Source organism: Anser brachyrhynchus, assembly GCF_964034855.1.
Source record: "Anser brachyrhynchus genome assembly, chromosome: 1".
NCBI classification, from domain to species: Eukaryota; Metazoa; Chordata; class Aves; order Anseriformes; family Anatidae; genus Anser; species Anser brachyrhynchus.
Genome location: NC_137694.1, coordinates 76,121,732 through 76,138,047, shown reverse-complemented (window position 1 = coordinate 76,138,047; position 16,316 = coordinate 76,121,732). Strand labels below are relative to the sequence as shown.

At 38.0% G+C, this 16,316-nt stretch overlaps 1 protein-coding gene across 10 annotated transcripts in view; it reads right to left on the bottom strand.

Annotated features, from left to right (window-relative positions):
• The window catches only part of ITPR2 (inositol 1,4,5-trisphosphate receptor type 2), a 269,668-nt gene that overhangs the window by 118,586 nt on the left and 134,766 nt on the right, over positions 1-16,316 (bottom strand). For all 10 annotated transcript variants that reach the window (XM_080580204.1, XM_080580210.1, XM_080580206.1 and 7 more), the window contains 5 exons: positions 15,892-16,020; positions 15,164-15,284; positions 5,693-5,883; positions 4,717-4,859; positions 2,595-2,703 (listed from right to left, as the gene is read on the bottom strand). In XM_080580204.1, the coding sequence (XP_080436330.1) occupies positions 2,595-2,703; positions 4,717-4,859; positions 5,693-5,883; positions 15,164-15,284; positions 15,892-16,020 (693 nt within the window). The remainder of the gene's footprint in view (positions 1-2,594; positions 2,704-4,716; positions 4,860-5,692; positions 5,884-15,163; positions 15,285-15,891; positions 16,021-16,316) is intronic.

The following is a 16,316-nucleotide window of genomic DNA, read 5'->3' as shown; positions in this document are numbered from 1 at the left end:
TCCTACTGTTCCTTCAACAAAACAAATGGTAGTCAAATGAAAGGTAAGTGGCCAAATGAAAGACAAAGACAACAGAAGACCAGGTTCCCAGACCTGGATCTTAACTGTGGGAAGTAAAAGGAAATAAAGAGATGGTGGAATTTAATTTCATTATTTCTTCCAGGTTTCTTACTGTGGTAAAGTCTGCAGTACCAGAGGTTTACCATTTCTGCCAAATTTATCACACAAAATACATTATAATGGATGAATAACAAACTCAGGCTCTCTGTCGGGGAATCATGTGTCCCTATGTAGCTTTGTTCTGGTGTTACTGTTAAATATTTACTTTAGTTTTTTAGTATCAGCATAACACAATTGAAAAACATTGGAGGCAGTGACATCACAGATCAAAAAAAGTTGGAAACGCTCAACAGGCTATTCATTGTGCTATTTTTGCTATTCTGAAGGCCATATTGTGAACAATGACTCATAAGAGTAGAAAGCCAGAGATGCGCATGCAAATCATACAAGCTTGTTTACTCATTTATTTGTTTGCACTGACTCATTATGTGCCTCACATTTAAAATTTATGGGATTCACAATACAGCATGAAGGAGAAATTCTGTATCCCAACCAGCTCTTCCATCCATCATGCCCTTGCCACTACTGAGATTATGGAGGTAAGAGAGGGGTCTGGGCATACACCACTTGATGCCCCCCCTGAGAAACAGAGGCTGGGCTGGCTGGGTGAAGTGCCCCTACATACCAATGGAGCACAATCCCTCTGGTGGCTTCACTCAATCTTAATTTATCAGCATCCACAACTGGGTACAAAGAGCAATCAGAACAGGAAAGGTTTTTTGTTTCGTTTTAGAAGTCCTATGTTGAAGCATTGCTTTTCTTCCACCTTCCCCCCCGCCCCCCCCCCCCGTAGTTCTGAGATGCTGTTAACTTTTGATGGGTCAACACAACTGTTTTGGAGAGGTTTGGCACAGTTCTTCATAACATACAGTTAGAAAACCAAGTAAGTTTTTCTATGTGATGCAGTGGGATTATGGACCCAGACAGCTATCAGAGTAGGAAAGAATAATAACTAAGAATAATTTCTGCTTCACCTGTGAAACTCTTGTCATAACATTAAAAAAAAAACAACACATCTTTCTGCCCAGGCCTAACCACATTCTTCTTTGAGCTAGCTTATTTACAGGAGATGAAGAGCAGGTTGGTTTGCTCTGTGTGCTCTGGTTGTCTCTGTATAGAGAAAGGCTAATGTTTTGCTATTTCGCCTTTGTCTTCATTTCACTGTTGTGCATTGAGATTCTTTTATCCTGTCTAGCCTGGGTGACATGTTCTTATGTCCATATGTTGATATCAAAACAAATAGTATACAGTCAAAACAAAGACAATGTGAATGTTTCACAGTTCTAATATATGGCTCATTTATCATAAAGAGAAGAGAGCGTCTTGCTACCTTATCACATCATTTGACAGAACCAAAACACTTAACTGTAAAAGTAAGTCTCATACATTCAGAAATAGGCATAGACATCTTAGTCACAAAAAAAAAAAATTCTTCATGTTAGATTAGGACTAAGCTTGATTCTCATAGCTTTTATATCTGAATGGCAGATAACTTTGCCAGGTACAATAGTATGAATGAGCACTGTTACTTAGACATGTCAAAATATTTGGGTGTAAAAGCCTAAGACAGTGAAACAGTGTGACGCTGGGTTGTGATCAGCATATTTTCTCAAAATAAAGTGAAACCCATGAACATACTTGACTAAACATGTCAGCTGTGAACAAATGAAAATAATAGCAGGGAAAAATTAGGTAATAGTTCTGTGATTCATATTTTAGAATGAATAATACTGAAAGAATTTGGGGGAATACTAAGAAATATGGATAAGAAACCACACAAAAGGTATTGGGATCAGGCTTAAAACTTTTAGAAAGGGACAGCTGAGATATAAATCTGAATCTAGCTACCAATATGCAAACGCACAAGGCAAAATGAAGTAAGTATTTGAAAAAGTTTTTGTGAGACAAAACTGGGTAACATGAGGAGAGGGAGGAGTGTTAATAGGTGCAAGAAAAAATTAGACACTTTACAGAGTACAGACTATGTCAGTTCTCCATAAAACTGGCAACTCTGAACATTACATATTTCTGTCACACATTTATGATCCTTAAGTATATGGATTACAGAAGTCTGGTACCACAGGCAGCGGGGAAAAAACTGTACTCTTGTAATTAAAAAAAACTTATGTTTTCAATTGATTATATGCTAGATAAAGTCAGATGTCAGACCTAAGGACTAGTTTGCAGAAATACAGGATATTCAATACATAATGATCACATATACCAACACTTGCTACTGCTAATTCATTGCTTTAACTCTTGTAGAGTCCCTGGTACAAAATTATCCATGTGAGGCACATAGTTTCTTTTGTTTAAATCTTACTTTCTGTCTTGCCACATTGTTTCTGAGACACCACACCATCTTTAAAACATGTAAGAAATTGAAATCATGTCATATTCTGTTACTTTCCTAGAGCCAACATTTTAATACCATGCAATTAGTTCTATATTTAATAGTGAAATGGTAGCAGTACCTCTTCCGCAAAGTTAGTTTTCTTGTCAAGCATTTCTCGTAATGTCTGAAGAATTTTAATGCAGAGCTTTTCTTCTTTCTCCATTAGCTTCTTTGTGTGATTAATCAACCTTAAGGTAAAATATTAAATCTTAAAGAGCATTGCACATTGTTACTAAGCCATGCTACAATTTCTTCATGCAAAAATTGCCTGTCGCTATATTTTTCCTCAAGGAAATAAAAGTAGACAAAAGAAATCATAATTGAAAAAGGAAATGGGACTTTCAACATGTTGCGAGTTTTTTGTTACAATTTGTATATCTTCTTGCCATACAGAAAGCAGAATTCTACATCCACTTTTTCCTGAATGCTTCCAGATTAAGATCCAAACTTGCCCTTTCACCCCTTTATCTATTTAGAGATAAGCATGCATTCATCTTAACGTTTATTTAAAGGTAATTAGTGTTCATCATACTTGTTGAAATTTTAAAAGCTATAGCCTTTATACAACTTCCAACCTCACTGGTGTTTATAATACTATTTATCATATAATTAGCAAACAGCATCCACTCAAAAGGATCCAGAAGGATCTCCAAAGCATTCCTAAAACTTTACATGGAGTCACTCAAAAATGCAGTTATTTGGATGAAACATAACCATTGTTTACACATTCACACAACTTTACAGGACTGTTTTAAAGTCAGAAAACAAGGTATATTTCTGCCCCCAACTAAGACTATGATGGGAGTTTGAGTTTTAAATCTGCTTAAGCAGAAGAAGCAGAATGCCAGAAGAAGCCTTTCAGTCTCTGTGCAGAGCAAGTCCTTGCATTGCTACTGTGAAAACACAAAAGAGGAAGAAATCTGAAGGCCTTAGACTGGTTTTCTTCCTTCAGTACCAGTGTTGACTTACCGTTGACAGAACAGTGTTCTTCGTATTATGGCCTATGATCAGCACACAGCAAAGGCACTGTGGCTACCCATTTACACAGACCCATTAACAATCTTAAATTACAGACACCTAAAGCAGGGTTGGGAGGGATGACATTGCATCATCTATAGCACAACAGAACCAATTATTTAAATTACTGCTAAGTTTGTGTGCTAAGGCCATCCTGGACTCACTAGAAACACCATGCAGGACTCTCCCATAGTCATGTTAACCAAATTCATGAGCTACGAGTCCGAAAAAAATCAGCTCTCAGGCCTGCAGTACTAACAGTGCTTTTTGAAGAGTTACATCTTTATCTTACGATATCCTGCATAGTCCTGCAAAACATTCTTTGCCATGGAAGTTAATTAAATACAAGAGAAACCTGTTTATTGCATTACAGGGGCCACATTCAGCTGCCCTAGACTTCATTTGGTGCTGACTTTGAACATGAGTTTGGACATAGGGAATGGGATGGGACAAGCTCAGAATTTAGCTTCATTTTTCCAAACATATAAAGTATATTCTTATAACGCTACCTCTGCAGAATATGCAGAAAGCCAAGGAAACAGGAGAGCTGCCTAAGGTGTCCATTTCCCTCACATTACCTCTGCTTAAATTAGAGTTTCTCAAGGGCATAGAGGGCATCTCACTCTAGGACTATTAAAATATATTGAACATCTTTATTTCAATGCACAAACTGCAAATTAAGCATCTAATAATTCAGGATCGGATGAGGTGCCAATGAAATATATTTTAAAAAGAGCTGTTAGCAGTTTAAAATAAAAATCAAAAGATTTATTTGCTTTATCAAAAAAAATAGCACTGCACACCCTACTTCATTATGAATTCTTGAAGATTCTACCATGGGAAGTCCAAGTTTCTGCTGTCAGTTTGAAGAAACTTAATAGCAAAAGCAGCCCATTAAGAAAATAGAAGCAGGTTGTGCCTGTCAGAATCATAACAAGCTACTAAGATTAAATTTCTAGGCAGACAAGTCAAGTAAACCTCTCTCCCTACTCCTCTCCAGACTCCTAAACCTCCAAAAACCATAAAACATGCAGCCAAAGACCTCAATTTAAGCTTTCAATATGAACTCAAGACTCCTATATGCTTAAGTTGCTGTTGAAAATCAGAGGCGAGTGCTGTTGAAAATTTTACCTCCCTGTCATCTTTTCCAAAGAAGCAAATAGGTCTCTCCTTAAACCACTTACTTGGACATAAAAGCACCACATCTTATCCTGGCATCGCTCCCCTCAGGAAAAAGAAGCTCTGGACTGTGCAGCACATCAACCAGCACTGAGAACTCAGCTTGCATCATGGGAGTGAACTGCTGCTCCAAGGAGGACACCACATCCTAGGAAATAAAGAGGAATGTCACTACAGCTGACCAAGAAAACTAGAAGAAAGTTGCTGTGGAGCTGCAAAATACTGTGGGCTACCTGACCCATTTCTGGCACTTGTTAGCCCAGGTTACAGTAAAGCAACCTCATTCCCTTCTCCATGTCACTCCTCAAACTGGGTGAGGAGGGGAAGGTGCCCATTACTATTCATGTTGCTATTCTCTTTCAAATTTCTCCTCTATACTAATGCCTCAGAAACACTCAGGAACAGTCAGGATGATGATGTGCTGGAAAAACGCTGTTTGTCATATATATGTTGTTAGTATATAACCTGAAGCGTTGCTTCCTGCGTATGTAGGGTTCCTCCATTTTTCTGGGTTCTGCTGTTTTCTTAGTCCATAAACACTTGATGTCGTTTAACCACTACATGCAGAAGGTGATTTTCATCTTGTAAGTAATCTCCAGTGACACAAACCTGACATAATGGCTCCTATAAAGCCCAGTACCTCTCTCCACACCCCAAACAGGACAATGACATGTGACCATGACACGGCAGAAAGGAGATCCTTCTCTGTGGATCACTTTGGGGTGAAAAAACACACTTCCTACCCCTCTCTACCGACTTCTGAATTTAGATCATGAATCAAAAGGCCCTGAGTGTTGGCTTCACTTTGAACAGACACCAAAGAAGAGCTGAGTCCTCTGCTCCTCCCACCTAGAAGTAAAACGTTCACTGTAATCCAGCACTACAAATGCAATGAGTCTCTCTCTGGTGTTTTACCCCCCTGGCCCATATTAGATAAATGCACAGCCATTACTAGCACCCAAGCCATTTGCTATTTTGTACCTGTAGTTTTTCTATTATATTTCTGTAATCCCAGGCAGGCCCACCAAGAGCTTCTTTAAAACGAGGTCCACTGCGGGCTGACATTCTCCACCCCATCGCTGCCCTCTGTACCATGTTAGAGTGACTCTTCATGAACAAGGTGTTGACCTGGCTATCTAAATCCACTGGAATTGCAATCCCACGGTTCTTTGCTTTAGGAGGAAGAAAAAAAAAAAAGAATAAATTTACAGTGGGAAAAACTTCAAAATCTTCTGCAGATCATGGCATGCAAAATCCTGATACCCTTGAAGTTGGAGGATGATGGAATGGGGGTTGGGATTTCACTTCAGTGGGTTTTAAAAATAAAGATCAAAACCTAAGCTGGTAAATATCAGCTATACTCTAGTTAAAGAAAGTGAGCTGTACCACTTAAAATGAGATGAGGATCATTTCCAGTACATATTTTCATAGATACAGACACTTATTTTATTAAAGCTTTTTTTACTAACTCATAAAAAATCAGAACCATGAATAATAATAAGAGTAACAAAAAGAACACACATTATTTTTTCAACAGCTGTTTTTTCCTGTATTCAGGAGTAAATTTGAAAGATCTTCTTCTCAGTCGACATATGCACATTTAGCCAATTTATCCCAAGTGCTGTTTATTGCTTTTCTGCCTATTTTTGTTGCAAAGTCCTTGAGAAACCAAGTGCATACAAATTAAAATTGAAAGACCATCTCTTCTTTTCTCTTCCTTCAGTTTATTACATAGCCAGGGTTGTTAAGCTATGGGATTCTTGGACATCACTGCAATATAACTGATAAACAGCTACAATTGGCAAATCCAGATCAATATTGTGATTTTTTATTTATTTATTTATTTTAAGATTTTGAGGGTAGGGAGGAGGTAACAAAAGACAGAGTATCAGAGAAAAAAACTGGGGGACAACTTGTTCCAATTCTTACAGTGCATCCACTATTAAAGTACCATTGCATACTGAACTGTTATTTGAAAAGAAAGTTTGAAAGACAATGCTAGAAGGTAACTGCCTTTTCCTCTATGAATATATTTGTACTAGCTGCATCTCTCCATTCCATAGAACCATAGATTTCACTGGAGATCAGTGACATTCTTCTAAGGCCCAGCATGAGTCGCCTGAAATTCAAAAAATAAACAAGGTATTGATGCAGTAATACCTCTATTTGAAAGATTAGGTCGCATTTACAAGATTAGGCTTTATATTCTACGTCTTTTTGTTTAGTTTCCATGGCGCTGTTTATGGTTAATAAACTGAGAAGTTGAGTGGGGAAACAGTTCATTTGGGGTTTTCTACCATAAGCTGATAGTAACTGACTTTTTCTTTTCTTATTGAAATGCTTTTTAAAAAGCATTGGCCCATATTGAAGTTCTGCACGTCATTTCTCTAAGGCATTTCCCCACTGCTCTGCGCTAACACGAGTGCTTTGCATAGAAGTGGAAGGCTTCAAAAATATTCCACCTCTCCCTCCCATTTCTTAAAACTTTAGGTTCTGAACTCATGATGTCAATAGATGCCCTTCTTTCCTAAACAGGATATCCATCAAAACCAACAGGAGTACATGCAAGCACAAAGTCATGCATGTGGCTCTGATGAAGGAAGGCTCGTATGTTGCCAAGCACAGTGAGTCTCAGATCCCAGCCAGAAACTTTCCCTACCCCCAGATACTACACTGTAATGCCAACATTTATAATAAAATTAAAATTGGCTGTGAAAACTCAACCCCCGTCTCAGACTACAGCAAGCATGCTGTCATGTACATCCTCATCCTTTGAGTACCTCCCACTGGTGCAGGGTGCCCTCCTGTCCCTGGCTCAGCAGTGCCTGTGAAGGTGTATCCTGATGCAGGACCAGAGTCTTCAACTGCAGACTAGGGTGCTTAACTAGGATGGAAGAAAGCTCTCCTATTCTATTTCTGGTAAGCACTTTCTTTTAAACAGCTTGCCACACAGACAAAAAAAAAAAAAAAAAATTGCTTAGGTCAGGATGGGATGACATGTTTCCCAACAATCATACATGAATCATCATCATCAGAAGCACAGCAGTTTTGACACTGGCAGTTGATTTTTCCTTCCCATTCTCTACTTGCTTTGAAGGCAAGGTTCTGGATTATCATGAGGAAAATACTATGTATGGCTGGCCATTATTTCTAATGACTGTTTTCCATGTTACTTGACTGGGTTGTTTTTCAAGACATTTGCCCTGTTGCTGCCTACTTTATTAAAGAAGCCCATTAAAGTTCTGCCAGGGTGGTTGGGGTGCTGTTGCCTATCAATGCAATTTATTGTGTCCTAATGTCAATCACTAGAATGTTATCGGACAATGCTTACTTCTCAATTAAGTGGCATGTATGCAGAATCCTGATATACAGAGGAATAAATTTAGCAATGGGAAGCACACTGTTCAGAGGAAAACCCAGACTTCTGTAGTCCTACAGATGCCATTTGAAGTTAACAACTTCCATCAATGGCTGAGTAGCAGTCAAGGACTATGATTGTTCAAAGAGTTGCAGCTAATTAAAACTATTACAAAGAAAACCAGAGAGAGAAAAAAAGATACTCCTTTGTTTTGAAAACAGTTCTTATATGTATAATTCCATTTGTAATTAAGATTTGTATTGGTTGTCAAAGGGCACTGTTGAAGTCTAAGCTGTAAACAAAGCCTTTGTCTTCTTTCTTTGCAGCTTGTAGAAAGTTTATCTTTCATTTGTTTCACATTTCATTATTTAAAACAACATTAAACATATTTTTACATTTTGGAAAGCTGATGAACAAATGTGAGCATAAATATTTATTTTTAATTTAGGTGTTGTAGGCTGCTTTCCTCTTCAATGTGTGTCAATCTCCCTTAAAGTATGAACATAAAATATTTAAAAGCATGTTTATTTTTGTTCCACTTAGAAATACTTTTGGACAGAACTCAAACTTGCAAAGTAGGGTTAGAGCTGGTAGACAAAGGAGATAAGAGGGGGTAAAATTCTGTCTTTCTCTGACTGGTGAACTTGGGAAAAAAGCATGTTACATGCCTGTATGTAAACTGGTACAATAGATACCCAGCAGGATACTTACCATGATGGCCTAGAACACGTCTTCAACTAATGTGGAAATCTGCCTTGAAGTGGAGGTCACAGTGCCTGCTTATATACTGCCTAAATCCCAGCTAGGGCACTCTGCACAGGGCTAGTCACACCCTGAATATACTATGCTGTTTTGCCAATGCCAGAACAACATGATTTGCTGGGAAATCCTTTGCATGACTAACTCTCTATCTAATGCTCCCTCACAATTAATTCTATTGGCAATAACTACAGCTGAGTTAAGACAATTGAGCAAACAGTACCAGCAGAAATGGTAAGCAACACAGTACCCCAAATTCAGTCAGGCCACGGCTTATGTTCCGTGCTGGATGGTTCTGGGCATACTCAATGCCCCAGCAACTTTCCTCCCCTTTCCTGTTTCAGCTATGAAACCGTACTGTGAGATGGGGACCCAAAAGAAAAGGTGAATATTAACGATGAGAATCAAGTACCTAAATTCAGACCTCTCTCTATGAGCCATCTGGGCTCTATAGAATTCCCAAGAGCATTGCCCAGCTGCTAAGTGAAGGGCTGAAATGGGCTGTATTTTGTTGAATTACCTGCATGTAAGTCTTTTCACAGAATCACAAAAATTGGAAGCAGAAGGGCTTATTTCACAAATTCACTCCATTAACTTTGGTGGTATTTACAAAGTGTTACAGTATTTAGTAGCTTCGGTGGTATTTACAAAGTGCTACAGTACTTAGCTTCACGGTATTTAGTACATTTTGCACTACTTGAAGCAATCCCCAATGCAGGTTTTATGGGGGACACACAGGGGTTTCACCCTTCAGAATTCCTCAAGGAGGAGTGGGACATACAATTTGGGTCACAAAATACCCACAGCTGCACCTAGCTGTGAGTCCCTTACTCTCCTTGCATTTTACACCCCTCCTGTACTCCCAGACAGCTCTCATGTTCTACCACACTCCCAGTTGTCACTTAACAGAGCGATGCATATTTAGTTCAATTAATTTTGCTTCATGAATCAGTCCCTCCAGCTTCTTCATCATTTACTGACTACTTAACAAACACATCTGGATAGAGAGACACTAATGCTAGCAACAGCATGACTTTTTAAGGAAAATAAAAGCTTTGTGTAGACAAGACACAAGCCTGCCAATCTTGTACCCTTCACATGGATGGTTTTTTCCAGCAAAAAATCTATGCTAAAATATTTATCAGTCTGTAAAAAGATCATCATTGAATTTTTCTTGCAATTAGGGAAACACAAACAGTTAAAATAGAATAAAATATGTTTTTCATCTGAAATGCATTATTCTTGCTGTCAAAAAAGTAACAACAGGATAATTATCTTATTTGAACTAAAAAATGAAAATGAAGTTCTAGCTTTTTATAAAATGGGAAAAAAAAGACTTAAAAACTCAAATGGGAAAGGAAACGAAGCATTTTCAAGGCTGAAAAAAACTGTTTTAGGAAAGTTCATCAATGTGGACATAAAACAAGTGTGATAATTCCAAAGAAGCATGAAAATGTAACCTAGATTTCATGTTTAATGTTTCCTATTTGTAATTTGACAGGGAAATAGAAAAGTTTTTAGAGCACTTATAAGCATGGTCAAGATGCATCACAGGAGGTTTTTTTTTGATTCTGTACACCCTTAAAGGGGTAGCAGTGAGATGAAACTGGAGAATGAACACAACTAGAATGGACTTCACCCTAGAGACCATTTGCTCTTCTTGTTACAGAGAATCCATGTTCTTTAATCCCTTTTGAAAATGTATTAAGCTTCATTTGAAACAAAGCTGCATTTCCTGACATCCCTCCTCCCCACATTTTCTAGTGGCCTGTTGATCATGGACATCTTTCCAAAGTTGGTTCTGAACCTCTCATTTACAAGCTAACTTTATTTAGGTTACTTGAAGCCTAACATACTTTATATCCTGATGATTTGGGTTCAGTACTATCCTTTAGCTAAAATGTTTCTTTGTGACCATTGATCTTCCTAAGTACTTTTGAAGAGAAACTATACAGGCCTTTGTCTTGCTATGGAAAAAGCATGGAATTCTATTATAAAGTCTCTTCTTGTCATACAATTTCTCCATTCTCCTGATCACCTTAGTAGTACTTCCTCTGTACCTGTTACGGTTTTGAACCTCTGAAACAGAATTCTTACAAAACTTGTCTCCAAGTTTTTAGCATAGAAACACAGATACTCTTTTTGCTTCTCCTGCGTAGTATCCTAGAGTACCATCTGACAACAACTAACGTGATTCGGCTTGCTAACAGATTTTTTTAAAGGGTCTACTAAGAGAAATAGTCTAACAAAATGTGAGTTCCTATCTGCCACTGTTTACTCACCCGGAAATCACAGTTATTTCATTATTGGTGGTGGTAACACAGCCATGCACATGCTACAGAAAGCATCCTTCACATACACACACAGTATCAGAGGGAAAATGCAGTTTGTATAAAACATAGGGGAAAAAGCTAATGGATACTACAGAGACAAGACTATAATATAACTAGATTTATCTAGCATGTAGCTCAGTACACTGAGGTGCTTCAACCTTGTAATAGAAGAGAAAACTGATGCTTAGGGGTGAACATACAAGAATCACTACTTAATTCAGAGGCTAAGGCAGTTCTTTGCAGAGGTCCTAGAAGACTGGTCAGCCCTGGGAAAATGACCTTTCTCCAATACCATTTACGATATACAATCCAGATCTTTAGTTTTAAGGACAGGTGACATTCCCCAATTGTACCATATGGGAAGACCGCAGATGGTTTTAAAGGCAAACTTTCTGGCCTCCACCATTCTCAATCTTGCAAAGATTACAGAATGTAGGAACTGAAAGTCCTTTGGTAATGAATTCATTTGAAATAAATTAAACTGTTTGTCTTCTTAGTTCCTCTGTTTTCACAAAGATCAGTGGATCTTTTAAACAACTTCCATGTGTAGCAATTTTGCCAGTGAGAAGACACTATTTTGATCACTCATTTTTGGATTATTTTTTAAGGCAAAAACTCAGTGCTATGTTATAATAAAGAAAACGGAGAGAGTAATCTATGTAAAACGTGTTAATTTTTGTTAATGTGATAATCTGCTTCAGAAATCCAAGAACAAGAAGCATTACTATACATAAACTATTTTGTAATTATTTTAATTCATCCAACTGTAGCCAAATGTTTACTAGGCAATAAAAAATTGATGCGCACTGGTATCTTTGTGTTCCAAATCTCTTGGAGTCACAGAAGGGTCTGCTGAACAAGTCAAGCAAGCCTCTATACTTCTTGCTGAACTCGAAGGCAGAAAACTGCCTGGAGACAAAGATGCAAGCGAAGCTTGAAAAGCTTATGAAGTTTTTCCCTAGTGGTCAAGTGGAGTTGAAGTACCAAGGTTATAAGAAATTAGCTTCTGCAACATATCCCTTTGTTGACCCAGAAGATAATGTACATTCTTACAATGCTCATAAGAAGACAGATGCAATGATCTTAAGCTCTTGAGGCAATACTTATATCCACCTGTCAGCAACATAAATACTAAGCACTGAGCAGAATGTATATTGCTTAAACTTGCTCTGAAATGGGTCTTTTAAAAGTGCATTATTATATGGATCTTTGATATCTTGGGAAATCTGTGTATGATCTTTCTTCCTGCTGAGATTCATTTCTAAATCCAAGGCTACTACTACAAAAAAAAAATGTTTGTTCTTTCAACTCTATACTACATTTATTTTCCATCAAAAGTCTTTGGTCCCTGCTGTAAATCTGTCCAATACTGTATCTCTCTGATATAGGCAAAATCTTTCTAGAGTTTTTTTTCATACCCTGCTGTGAAACATGAAGGCCCTAACATTAAAGCTGACAGACTCTCAAGGTGTAAAAAAAAAAGTTCTCACAGATTCCTAGCCAAAATCCAAACCTAGTCCACATATACAGACAGAAAAAGAGGCAAAATGAATAAAAAAATAAAATAAAAAAAAGGAAAGGAAAGGCTGGCCTATTTGTATTATGGAAGAAACCTCTGCCTGCTCAAAGAGCACCATTTTGTGCTGGTGGAACACCCCGTAGACATGGGAGCCTGGTACACACAGCAATTACAAGGGCCTCGATTTTAAAAGTCATCAGTACCTCCAACTGGGGTAGTTTTTCCAAAGCTTTCAGCAGAGCAGAACAGGCCTACTCAATTAGCCAAGGCAAGCCAAGTTTGGCACCGTGCCTAAAATACTGAATATCACACAAAGCTAAAATCTCAGCTAGCCACCTCAATTTTATACAGGGATGTATAAAACTCCATTTTCCACTTCTTTAGCTTGCTCTTTTGGAAAAGGCTCCTCAACAGCTGCTTTCTTCTCCCTTTCTGCACTGGCAGAATAAAACACCAAATAAAAATTTGTGGTAATTTGCTAATATGATACAATTGTACCAGTTGTATTCAATACTAGTACCAGTAATGAATCCTTAAACAGTTATTATGATACGGACAATGAAATCATCAACTTGCATGTTAAAGTGTGCTTTCAGGGCCACCTCTGAGGCTACCAGGCCCATGGCACCCCAAGATGACACACAGCCTGCTTGCCCTACTGTCACTGCTGGTGACATGAAAGTCCTGAAGGAGGACACATGGTGGTGCCTTTCATGGGCACCTCAGCTCCACTGTCCACACTTGACAATACCCAAGACAAGAGTGGGATCCCATGCACGGGAAGCCAGAGCAGCAAGAAGGCTAGATCCATAGGACAGCATAAGGGCACAGTTTAAATGAACAAATAAAACACTGTAGATCATCTTCATTATGGTAACCCACATTTCTTCCCTCATCTTGCTGCTGTGGGGACAAGTTCAGCTTGGCTGTCTCAGCACTAGGCTCAGGTGACTCTAAATACCCTTATCTCTATAAGATAACACAAAGACCTCTCCAAGCTCTAATATTTTTTTTTAGGTTAAGCTCCACAGAAAGGTAGGCATGGAGCTGTCTAGAAGCATCCAAAGTTGGTCTTAAATACACTCTTACCTGCCTTACTTCTCCTCTCTTTCCTCAGACTCCCAAAGGAAGTAATTTACTGATGACTCTTTCCAGAACTGCCAGAGGGTACCAGGAAAGGAAGTGTTAAACACACAAAAAAGGATTTGTGGGACTAGAGCTTTATTTGAAACTGTAGTAGCTGTAGCATAAAGGAAATAAAACATATTTGGCTTTCAAAGTTCTCTTACCAGATGGATCCATAATTAAGTCATTTGCACAACAAATAAAACATCTGAAGATTGCTAAGTTTTTAGGTAACTGCTATTCTCACTCACAAAAAAGTTAGTGAGATACTTTGGCTAAAATGTTAGATGATACCCCTGTAAAACTATCCCAAAATCTAAATTTAGAGTAGATTGTTACAGTGCCACAGATACTGCAGATGGTTCTGGGACCCTCTCATATTTTTTATCATTATTTATTAAAGCTTCTTAAAAATTGCATCAACTATAGCATTTAACTAGTTTCTGTATGTCTCTGCCTCTACTCAGTTTTGATTGATGCTGAGGAAAACCTTACTCTATAAATTCTATAGAAACTAGATTGAATACTCTGTTTTTCCAGTTGTGGACGAAGACTTTAAAATACTGTTCACAAAAATTTAAGTTAAGAATGAACTTTTGCCAGTCTTAGCTATGTACAGGTGAAGAATCTTTTTTATTTTTTTATTTTTTATTTTAGGATGGGATCACTCCCGAAGAAGTTTTAAATCTTTGACTAACGTAGTGTTTGAATTTATTTGAAAGCAATGTAATTTCCTAGCTGCCCTCGGAACCAAATATGAATTAAGTCTTGGTGCCTGTGCAAGGCAATATACCCCTTTCATGGCTGACTGTGTAGAAGCAGTAAATGCATAGATCTGATGGTGATGAGTAAGCAGAGGAGCTATGGAGTGGCAGAATTCTGTTTTCCACCCCCGACTCACTGATGGGACAAAACCTGAACAAGCCCAGGATGATGACTGATAACAACGAATACCTCTCACAGGAACTGAAGGAAAAAAGATGAGTGTTCTGATGCATGATTCCATGCATCACTGCTCACAACAGCCCAACACAAATGGAATTACCTATGTTTTCCCATACCCTATATGAAGCTTCTGTTTTATTCCAATATCATAACTTCCTTGAGGTCAAGTTCAACCACCACTCATTTAGCAAACCCACCTCTGTGGCCTACAGGTTCACCTACCAGCCCTATTTGATGGAACATATTTGAGTGCATTATAAAAAGAGACAGAATTTAACCTCAAAGTGGGATTTCTTAAATTACCACTGTCACAACTGCATGATACTATAGTCAAAGAAAAGAACATTCAAGCTCAAGTAATTCTGATCTTAAAACACAGAGAAAATCAACGAAGGTAAAAACCTGGCACCTACCCACTTCAGCCAAAGTTTTGATACATGACTCCACTGAGGCTTTCTGAGTTGGGTTTGGCCAGGTACAGTTGTAAATTCTAAAAGCAGACTGCAGCAGCTGAATAAAAACAGGCTGATGTGTCTGAAAACAAAAAGATAAACATGTAATTTTATACTTTACCATCTCCTCACAACTGCCCTAAGGTTTGATATAACATAAACCACGTGCATGGGTGTTTTTTTTTTTAGCTTGTACATTCAAGCTGCAGATCAATTAAATTCTCTTGACTCTTCAGGGCAGGAGCAATGCAAATCATTTCTGCACCCCTACAGAGGCCAAATCATGCAATTTTTACTAAAATCACCACTGATATCGAGTAAGCACAGTACAGAGCAGAAGGACTGAAGAGTCTTCCTGGTTCTCAGGTACACGTTCTTTTTGTCGTAATGTACAGCATTTTTCTCATACAAATTCAAAGACAGACCTTGATTCTGCAAAGATACTCTATCCAATGAATTCACAAAAGCCAGGAGTAAATATGACCTTATTGAGCTGTGTGCTGTTTCAGAGTTGTAAAGGGTAAAAATTAAGAATAAATGATTTCAAGAGAAATTAAGCTGCTAGCCAGTGGCATGAAAAGAGAGAGAAATTGAAGGAGGATAAAATGGTACAGGATCCATATTCCTTCCTATGACAAGGTATCTCATTAATGGGCTGAATTACTTATTTGTCAGTCTCTTTTTCTTACCTGAAGGCTGGTGCTGTTATCTGAAAATGGAGAATTGAAGAAGCCACTTACAATGTTCATTACAGGCTCAGTGACATATTTCTCCAGAGATGTGTCTGCATGTTTACGATCTGTGGTTGTGTTACAAACCTACAGGAAAGAAGGAGACAACAATGAGATTCAGTATTTTCAAGTAAGCTAGCTATGTTATTTTGCATTTATTACAACCCATGTAATAAGATTTGTTCTTAGTATGATTTAGTATGTTCTTAGAATGATTTTTATATAAGATCTATCACAGCATATTATCTTAGAGTTCAAGATTTATTTGCAGTAGCTTGTCATTCTTCTTGAAGATACACATTGTCTTTTAAAACCCATTATCTTCTGAACTAATTCCTTCTGGTTGGCTGTCTATTCTTTCCTACACCATGAAAAAAGATCCC